This window comes from Epinephelus moara, chromosome 22 (genome assembly GCF_006386435.1).
Source record: "Epinephelus moara isolate mb chromosome 22, YSFRI_EMoa_1.0, whole genome shotgun sequence".
NCBI classification, from domain to species: Eukaryota; Metazoa; Chordata; class Actinopteri; order Perciformes; family Serranidae; genus Epinephelus; species Epinephelus moara.
The window spans coordinates 5,634,370-5,645,244 of NC_065527.1; the positions used below are offsets into that span (position 1 = coordinate 5,634,370).

The 10,875-nt window shown below is 42.9% G+C and overlaps 1 protein-coding gene across 1 annotated transcript in view; it reads right to left on the minus strand.

Moving 5' to 3' along the window:
* The window catches only part of col22a1 (collagen, type XXII, alpha 1), an 88,514-nt gene that overhangs the window by 60,689 nt on the left and 16,950 nt on the right, over positions 1–10,875 (minus strand). The window contains exons 6-9 of the mRNA XM_050034604.1: positions 3,297–3,408; positions 1,123–1,246; positions 476–751; positions 291–371 (exon numbers count right to left, since the gene is read on the minus strand). Coding sequence (XP_049890561.1) covers positions 291–371; positions 476–751; positions 1,123–1,246; positions 3,297–3,408 — 593 coding nt within the window. The remainder of the gene's footprint in view (positions 1–290; positions 372–475; positions 752–1,122; positions 1,247–3,296; positions 3,409–10,875) is intronic.

Consider the following 10,875-nt stretch of genomic DNA (forward strand, 5'->3'; position numbering starts at 1 on the left):
GTCTTGTCTTGTTTTCTCATTTCTTGTTTCGTCTTGTCTTGTTTCGTCTTGTCTTGTTTTGTCTTGTCTTGTTTTGTTTCCTCATTTCTTGTTTCGTCTTGTCTTGTCTTGTTTTCTCATTTCTTATTTCATCTTGTTTTGTCTCGTCTTGTATGTCTTAATTTACAGCACATACAGTCCTACATTCACACCCTATGAACTTTGTTTGGATAAAGACAAGACATCTTGCAATTAGAACCAAAACTACTTCATGAAACTGTCAAATTTGTGACACTGCTTCCAATACTCACAGGTCCGTTGGGTATATCACAACAGGTCTCCAGCTCTGCATGTTTGGAGTCACAATAAATCATCATCCTCTGAAGGTCAAACTAAATGGACACAGACAAACAATAGATGAACATTTCAACCTCAAGAAAATAACCTTTGCTTACAGAGTGTATTAAACTACCACATAAGCAGGGCTGAGACTCACATCAATGGGCACACTGTCATACAGCCTCTTCCCAATCACTGTCCTGCCCTGGATATCAATGTCCTCTCTGTCTTCAATGGGCAGTGTCTCGATGTGTTTGCAGTCCAGGTACAGAGACACAGACTTGGCCTCCACACTGAGGGCAATCTTGTGCCAGTTGCGGTCAAACAGGTTCTCAACATCAGGGCTCTTGAACACAGCTCTGACGGCGTCTTTTGTCAGGCCGACAGCATTGTACTCCACTCCCTTGTTCTCACCGTCCAGGCGGATGGACACCTGACAAGTCAGAGGCAGGAAAATGTTAATGATAGGAGCTGAAGAACACAGGCAGACAGTCACGTGAAGCCAAGACAGAGTCTTGAACACAGAGTTTAGAGACATTGTCTGAAATCTTTGCTTTTAATTTAAGATTTAAAGGACAGATAAACCTGCTTTTTATAGTATTACATTACAATCTGAGGTTGCTTTTAAACATCATGATCATGATTGTGGATTTAATTGTATCTGGCTCGACAGAGGTAAACTCACAATTTCCATGTTTTACGCCCTGTGATTTAAGAAGGATCTAAAGAGTCAGTGAGCCGAGCCAAATCCAGACACATTCAGTAACAGTTGCATTTATCACAATTTACGTTCAGCTGACCCACCTGTGGGATTCCATATTTGTCAAAAACCTGCCAGAGGTACCAATCTTCCCGTCTGGAGGTTTTCCTGAATTTGAATGTTGTCACGAAGGCATACTCATCTGGCAACCCCTGGGGAAACACATCTCTGCAGAATAAAAGCAGGTGGTTATTGCTAACATAAACGGTGCTTTGTTGTACTTGTATGATAAACACACAGGTGAAGTGACCCCATCACTGTTTAGACTTCAAAGTGCAAAATCAAACAGTCTGTGTTTCACCTAGAAACCGCTTTGTATATACTGGTCCTGCTCTCCTAGGTAGAGTGATACTGCATTATACATTTAATCAAAGCTGACGTTAGTAACTTTTATGAAATAACTTTTTGTCATATTTGTGGAAACCGTCACTTTATTCACACAGCAGAACACGGGACAGATAATCATGTTCCTCTGCCTCCTTGTACTGCTTCTAATTACATGCCTGCACATGGATGAAAACAGCCAATCAGAGCCAAGGACATGTGGCAATGACTGCCAATGACTGCCCGTGAACTGCTGTGGTCAAACTGTCAAACTAGGCAGCACTGATCAAATATCAATCGAGATTTTGTTGCTGCATTGTTGCATTGCATTTCTCTCCTCAGATGTTTTCAGAAACAGATGAGAAATTTTTGCTCCATTTCGCCCAAACTATTTCCAACATGGCAGCCGGGTTACAAACGTTCTCATTTTACAGCTGAACAGTACACTAAAATATGTATCTGAAAACAATTGAGGCAAGAAATATGAAATGCAGTAGCAGAATCTTTATTCATGTAAGCATGAGCAGCGATCGACATGATTGACAGCTGCATTAGAGACTTTGTGGCTCTGATTGGTTGTTTTCTTTCCATAGACTCTTTAAATAATAGACGTAGCTTCCGAGACATCACACATTTGTTTGTGGGATGCTGTTTTGAAGCCTAGAGTTCAGCATTTAGGCTGTCACCATCTTTAGAGCCAAAAGTGACCATATTTGGACAAAAGGTTGGAGCCGTGGAGGAGCAATGTATTCTCATCCCAAGCTGTCACATGTCGCAGTTTTGTCAGTGGTCTTTCACGTCTATATGTTACGCACTAGGTTTCCTTCTGCGTCTGCTGTTGACATTCTGGGATGCGGCTACCAATGCTGGGGTGTCAACAAAAGCACATGCTTAGGTTTAGAAATAAACACCATGGTTTGGATGTACATTCATATGAGAAGTGAACACTGGCTTCCTGGATGAAAGTCCGGGGTTTGGTTGACCCATCTACCACCCCTGCCATCCGCTCTTTACGACTTTACTGCTCCCTATATTATGTAGATTTAACCTGAAGTATGGCCGACCAGCAGCATATCATAACACCACCAAAGATTTTGTTCAGCCATGTTACCAACTTACACCCAGCGGCGTATCATATGGCCGTGAAAGGTGGCTTTTGGCGTCAGGTGTTGACAAAGCGGCGGTATTTGACGACTCTGAAGTGAGAACGGGCTGGAAGGAGTGAGGGGTGGATCTGACTCATAGACTGTGGTGATGCCTTGAAGTAACAGGTGATTGCCTGTTACGCAAGTGGCCCAACCCTTAAATATATGCAACTTTGGACCTTGATAAAATGTAAATGGGTGAGTTCTAAAAACATTCACCACCTGTGCAGTTGTAATGAATGTTGAATTTAGCTTTAGAGTCCAGAACTGTTTTTGCACCAGGCTGCAGGCATGTTTATTTCTGCAATAAGTTAGGCATTTTACATGGGAGTCTATGGGGACTGACTCTGTTTTAGAGCCAGCGTCAAGTGGCCATTAGAGGACCTGCAGTTTTTGGCACTCCTGCACTGGCCTCATTTTTCAGCCTCAGAGTTTGCCGCTTGGTAGATTCTAGCAAATGCCATGAGATGCACAAGGAGTAAAAGGAGGAACAAGATTTTTTTAAGACTATTTGTCTTATGTTGCTCTGCATGGATATAGTGACAGTTTCAGCAAATATGACAAAAGGTAATTTTTATAAAAGTTAGCAAAAAGTTTTGTATATTTTCTGTAGGGGCCCAACAGTTTTTTTTTTTGCCCTGCTGTTCACTAACAAGTTTCTCTAGTCGTGACTTCAAGTTACATCTTTACAAATATTTAGAAGACAATGTGCAATGTATTGTTTGCAGTATAACAGGGTGGTCACTTACTCTGTTTGCTGTACAATGGGCATGGTGCCGAGGCGAACGTAAGCACTCTGGCCTTCATCAACTCTGGTTCCCAGAATATCTCTCACGTTGAAGTAGTCCATCAGGTCAAACCCTGCAGCGACACAGTAACATAGCCTAGTTGGACTCAAGACAGTCTCTCACACACACATAAATAAGCACACAGGGCTCTTAAGTCTTGAGGTTGAGTTATGGCTTTGTCAGATTTCTCGGGGTATACTGCGGTTTAATTGGGTCAGTCCCACCATACCCTGCAGCCGCTGTGTTTGTGGCTTTTTGGAGAGCGATTAAAAATGCCGCATTACTGAATAACTGGAAAAAAGAGCCATTTGTTGGCCACTCAACATTTGTTTCATTCGCTGCCAGAGGAAAAAAAATGTTGCCATCGCTCTTAAGGTCTGTGTGTGAGTCTGTGAGTGTGTGCACGTGTGTGTACATTGCCCTGCAGTGTGTGGTTTGAAGTGGTGTAACCACAGGTCATATTTAGGTGGTTTAGAGAGGGCACTCCCTTGTACAACAAACAAACGCTGTAGCTATAGCAATGCCAGCAGGATGAGAGCCTGTACAGCACTAATGCTGCCAGTTTGTCCAGCAGATCTCGCTGAAAGCTGGTGGTTATGTTGTGTGCGTTGAGCTCTACTGAAAGCAGACTGTGCCATTAGTGAGCCAACAGGATGAGGACACCCTCGACATATTCCTGCATGGCCTCAGTAATGCAGCACAGTCTATGAGATGTGAGGTTTCCGCTGGGAATATGAACACCAGTGCACTAATCTTCCAAAGAGGAAACCGGAACATTAAGGTGGTAATGTGAGAGTCTGGCCAAAGCTTAGTGGAGGTGATTAGAAATAGCCTGGAAACAGGTGGCAAGACACACAGGCTGCCCCCACGCCATTAGCAACAGAGTAAAAAATAACATTAAAAACAAGAGCATCAGAACAGACTGAATAACTGAGGGGAGCGGTCATCAGTCCTCACAGCTACTCCGTCTCAGATGCATTGTCAGGGATAACTGATTACTACGGACTCACCACGGGGGAAAATTCTCTGTATATGAATAAACATTCCTCATACACCTCCATTCATTTTGGACACCATGCACTTGCATCTTAAACAGATACCTTTACTGGCAACTAGATGGTGCTGTTTCTGCTTTGGATTAAAATACAAGACATCCAGTTTGCCTTGGATTCCTCTTCTTTTGCTGCTTGTGTCCTTTTGTCATCAGTTTAGTATCAATGTGGGAAATAAGGGGAGTTTTATCACACAATTTAAAGCTTGATCTATACGTTAAGATGGAGTTTACACAAAGGAGCAGCATAGCTTTTAAAGCATTACCAAAGGCTTGCTTTGTAGTAAGACAAAGGCCAGGGAGACCATCAATTAGAGAGCTAGCATATCAAACAGCAGAGTTGAGGACTCGAGTCACAAATTTGGGATCTTTAGACTTGACAAAATCAAAAAACGACTTGCAACTCTATTTGCACTTTAACACCATGACTTGTGTCTTTACTTGGACTTCAGCCTTTTGACTTGAAAATACTTGATGCCTTTTTCCAAGGTCAAAGATTAAAAAGTATGTTATTTAAAAACTTTATTTCCTGAATCTAACATTATTCATTCCCAGCAAGTCGTCACTTAATTCTCCTGATCCATTGTCGCTGAACCAATCTGACAGCATTCATTCATTTTGCAGGAGAGAGAGAATGAGCATTGCATTACTGCGTGCCAGCTGGAAAAAATGATACCAAAGATAATTGTATTCCTGTACAAAAACCATGTAGAGGACAACAATTGGAAATTGCAGTATCCAAAACACGAGGGTCAAAAATTCAGAGATGCAACAACTTCCAATGAACCTGTTTTAAGAAATAAGTACATAATTTAGAAAGCTCTCATGATTTTTTGTACATTTAGTACATTACTCTACTATTAAAATCACATTATATTTAGAAAAGAGCGCATCATGACTTGTTAAGGGCTCGACGCTCAAAGGTATAGACTTTGGACTTCAATGCAAAGACTTAGGGCAATGCATTGGTGCCCCCTTCAAGTGAAAGTGTCAAAGTTTTATATGTTTAAATCAAAGGACACACTCATACTTGCGAAACCACAGCATCTCAATCAGAACGCATGAAGCTAATTGTAAGGAGGGTTCTGCATACTTTTGAAACAGAGCAAAAGTTTATACAATGACCTGTGATGATAATTAACAAAAAGGTTGAGTGACTTGAGCCTTAGTGATGCTTTACTGAGGGGATATTTTGCTGCTCATCAGTCTCACTGAAGGGTTTGCTCGAGGAAGCCGTGCAGCTGTGACTTTTGCTGGCCTCGGTTCTCTTTGTCACCATGCTTGCATCGTGCACATTCGCTCACCGCGCCGTTTCTGTGGCTGTTTGGGGGCCATCTCAGCACAGAGCTGTAATTTGGACTGGCAGTGGATAGCGTATAATCAACCCAAAAAGTTATTTTGGACAGCCAAAAACGACCAATGGGGTGATCTGCGGGAAAAGCCAGATGAGTTCACTGACTGGGAAAAGGCAAAGGCACACACACAGCATTCTTTTGATCAGAGCAGATGGCAACAGTTGTGCAGTAGATAGTGAGCTCAGAGCCGCAGAGACGCTCTGCAGCCTCCTGTGTGTGCTCAGTACCCCGAGGGGTCAGACCAGACAGCCTATGATAAATACAAGTCTGACTCAAACCGCAGGTCTCTTGGCTGTCAAATCATAATCAGTGGCAAATAGTCTTGACATTTCTCACGGAGAATTACGCTCTCGCCTCACCAGCGAAGAGAACATTTGTTGTGTAATTATAAGTGGGAGCCTACAGGAGCTGCTGGAGAACAGACGATAAATACTGTTTGTCTAGTACTCCTCTGCATGTAGAGAAAAAACTCTATGTGCTTACCACAATCTAGAAAAAGCTCTTTACCCAAATAAGTTTGACAATGTATGTCCTGAAGCGAGGCCACAGTAACAGACTGCATTTTGGGAAAACCCCGGACATCTTTGTCATGTCAGGGAGCTTCAGACCTCAAACCGCCATTTGATAACAGCGGTCTGGGGCCCAATGCAAGATGGGCTCTCAGACCTGATTATGACACAACTGTCTGTGCAGTAATATAGGTAGAGAAAATCAGTAACCATCTTCATAGGGACAGTCTGTATGAATGGGCACGCCCACAAAACGTCACATCCTTTTAGTCCAAGGGGGGAAACAAAGCTTTCGTTACCATGCTGAAGAGTCGCTGTGTGGCTTCCTGCACATCAAATAACAAACAAATCCAGAGTTTAAGGGTGTTTTTGTTTTACTTGGACTCTATTTTCCCATGTTTTTCTGTCTAATTGGAATAACATGTTTTGAATTTGGTCCAGTGTTGAGAGAGAGCTCCGTGACATAGTTTGAAAATTCCCTCCCCAGCTGTAGAGGTAGCTAGGTAACATAACGAAAGCTGGCCAGGCTGCAATGTACAACACTCAGGGCAGGTTTGCATTGTCAATTTACGTCCACTAAAAGTGTTTTTGCCACTGACAGGCTCAGATTGTTATTCTCTGCAGGGACAGACATTTTTGTTAAAGAGTAAGATCCTTTGTGTTTAACCTGAACTACCCCCAAAATCGCTGTCATCAAACCCACAAAACTCCATTTAAATAAATAGTAATTACAACACTATAATTTAAATTCAACAGCAACAAAATAAAATTCAGAAATTCGGAAACCATCTTGGATTGTCTCCCCACTGTTCCAACAATCACCAGCTCTGGTTTAGTTGTGATGTGAAAACATGCTGCCTCTCTACATGCTAAAATTACTGTTTATTTAAAGGAGCTATATGTAAGAAATCTGAAGCAAATAGTCGTAAAATCCTCCTAATATGTCACAGAGACTAAGGAATAATGTTCATATAACATACTTATCTCACCGACAACAATAGTACAGCCAGAATATTCACATTAAAAAAAAAAATTTACAGTCTGCAAATCATGTTTATGTTTTGAATTTGTGTTTTGGCCTGTTGCGCCACCCACCGCCGTCTACCAGTCACGCAGTCAGTAGAGTCTCAGCATCAGTTACAGTTACGACTGAGCTACAGCAGCACGGCAAGCAGCATTAGCAGTGTCCCGGTACATAGCATTAGCAGCCGGCTCCTCCTCGGCTGTATCCCGGCAGCAGCGTCAGCAGCAGAGAAGCCGGACTTGCTCGAACAGTCCGCTGGAAAACCGAAGATCAAGGACGCGGCGACACGGCCCTGCCCACGGCAGCCATCCGTGGGCAAACAAATCAGTCTCCAGCGTGCCGCTGTCCAGCAACCTCGAATCTGTAGGGGAGGGGGCACGGACACGACTCGCGGCAGTATTTTGAATTTGAGTGCAGTAACCGTTTTGGCCACATTCTTGTATACAGTACCTTTAAATGGAGTCTGGTTGGTTTGGTGACAGCAATTCCAGGGCTGTTCCTGGTTAAACAAAAAGCATCTAAGGCTTTATCCAAACAGTGTCAGATTGCTTAGACACTAGTTAAAAAGTTGTGAGCCTCCAAGGACCTGTAGCTCTAGAGGTTACAGAGCCGTCAATGTAAAATAATAACCAGACACAGAATGCCAAGATTCATTTCAATGAAGTTGCTCACCTGGCGCATGGAGACATGCATAGATGCAGACACATTACGTTTTTAGCATAAGGCCCATTTCCACTGAAGAAGTTCCTGGTACTATTTGGGGGGCAGGAACTACTACAGGAACGTCCTCTCGCTCGGCCCTCTCAACCGCTGTGTCTCCACTGAGAGGGCAGAGTAGGAGGAAGGTTCCTGTAAAGTTACCGGGCTCTGGATGTGACGTAATCGTTGCGCGACCATTTTGACCGGGGCGACGCGGCAAAGAAACAAACGAAGAACAACAAAGAAGAAGAAGCAGAAGTACGAAGAAGAAAGCAGACATAAGAAAGACGATAATCAACATGGAAGGAGCTGAGGTGGTTGCTGGGTTTCTGGCGTGTCTCTTCGTTTACATGGCAGTGGCTATTTTGTTGCTTACTGTTGTCGTCACATCCCGCCTTGAGTATATCCAATCAGCAGCAAGTAAACCCCAAGCCTCACCCAGGAGTTTTTAGGGGCCGTTCTGAGTACTTACTCCGAGGCAGGGACTTGTTTAGCCCCTGTAAAAGTTCCGGAACTCTGTCCTTCAGGGGTGGTTCCTGCGGTGGAGACACGCACCAACGGCCCCGGCCCCGTAAAATTACCCCGAAGTTCCTGCGGTGGAAACGGGCCTATACATGACACACCCCTACAAACCACGTCCACTACCAGTATAAGACACCAACTAAGACACCAATAAGCTCACCAACATGATGGTTATCCAGTCCTTGCCACAATGCGACATTGTAGTGAACAAATATGAGTCCAAATGTAGCAATAATCCACTTTATAATTCCTTAAACATGAAGACGAGATTCATCTCACAAGATGTAACGTTTCTCAGTACCCTTATCCTAAACTTAACCACCTCTCATTTAACCTAATACTTCATAGCTAGCTAAAGGCTAACTTAGCATTTTCTTCAGGGCTGCCATTTTCGGACCAAGGAACGAAGGGGGCTGATCGCGGACTGACATATATGTGTGCGGGTGATATGACAGCTCCAGCTGCAGCTATACCTACTCGGGCATGTATGCCAAAAAGAGTTTTTAACCTTTCGGGTTTACTTCCATGATATGTGTCCCACTGAATATGCACAGTAGCATTTTCTGCACTGGCCCAGCCTACAGGTTCCCGCTCAGCTCATAGACTTTACATTGTGATGACATCATGGGTGTTTAAATCGCTTTTCTTGGTTGGAGACAAGTTTTACAAATATAAAAGCATCGTGGATCAAAAATTCATAATAGAAAGAGTCATATTGACCTTGTTTGTCCTGTCAACAGTTTTACAGATGAGTATTTTTACAATGGTGGTCTATGGGGAAAATGCTGTTTTGGCTGCAATACCAGAAGTGGCCACTGGGAAAAATTAGAAGCAAAGCTGAGCAGCTTCCCTGGGGGTCTGGTCATAGCACATCGTCAAAGTGTAGGCTAATAGCGATGAGTACGGTTAGCGCTGCTATAGTGTCTGGAAACATGCACGAAATTCACTTAAAACACATTAGTCAAATACATCATAGTGTTAATAACTGCAGGGTACACATATTATGTCTGGTTAATTATGTCTATGGTAATTGTAATAGTGTCCCCTGTGTGAGTTTAAAAACAGTGCTTTCCCAGCACTTACAGGCTCGGGGAACTGTTAACCCCCTCGCAGACTCTGCTCTCACCACACCCCCTTACTATGCCTAGACGCCAACTGTACCTGTACTTTCTCTCACTGTGCCAAAGTTGAATGACATTTAAGCTGGGTAGCTGCTGTGGCCTCTTCATGTTCTCCTGGTGGTCCTGGGACCAAACTGTGGGACTTGATGCAATATAATAATCCATTTCTAAATTGGTAACCTTACACCATAACAGTAACTAAGGATATATATAGATTATAGTGACTAGTAAATCTTAGGAAGCACCATTTCATTTGTGGTGCTGGTAGCCAAATGTAAAAGAAATATAAATCAGTGTAGAGTACAGTATATTTATGGCGTACTCCACAATAACCTAGCTTTTGGTTACAAGAAAAGATTTTCTCATATAATTTCCCTGTGGAGCAGGACTCGGATTGGAAAGACAAACAAAACGCAGCCCAAAAGGATTTACTCCAATTAGAGTGCTTACAGCACATCTGACAAAGTCGTACATCTGAGTAAGAAAACATGAGTGGGTTTCAGTGATTTATCTAAAGTTCCAATTCCTTTGCGGTTTAGTGGAAAAGCCATAATTAGCATAATTAGCACTTGCCTGATGGCGATTATCTGATAATATGTCTCGACTGTGGGAAGTGAAGCTGTCAGCTATGATCAGAAGCACATGCTAATACTCTGTCCTGCCAAATCACCCATTATGGGCTATTCTTTGACTGTGACCCAAACGTCACCCCAATTTGTAGAAACAACTTTTGAGAATTTCCGAAGTTGTGTTGATAAAGCTTGCTCAACCAGTTGGGGCAACAGTAACTCAGCTTCAGTGGTGAAAAGTTACTAAGTGATGTATCTATTATATGCACCTTAATATTTAAAATCAATCTTCCACAATTGAGATGGAATTATTGTTCTTATTACTACATCAGTTTTCAACATCCAGTAATACAGCATAGATGTATGACAATGCAAAACTTTGATACAACAATATGACACAAAGACATATCACTCTGTTTTCAATATTCTTTGATATTTTTCTTTTACTTTTTGGCTCGCTGGTTGGCACATGGATTAATAAAGAGATACAGCATTGGAGGCAGGGCCCTGTTCATTTTGATAGAAGTTGCTCAGTGGTACCCTGGAAATGCAGAGTTCTCGCGAGAGCACAATTTGAATTTGCTCAGCGAGTCACTCTGGCAATCAGTAATGATGCTCATTACCCATGCCGTTGGAGCCGAGCTGCACCAATCACATCAGTGTATCTGATATAGGCGGGCCGGAGGCGAG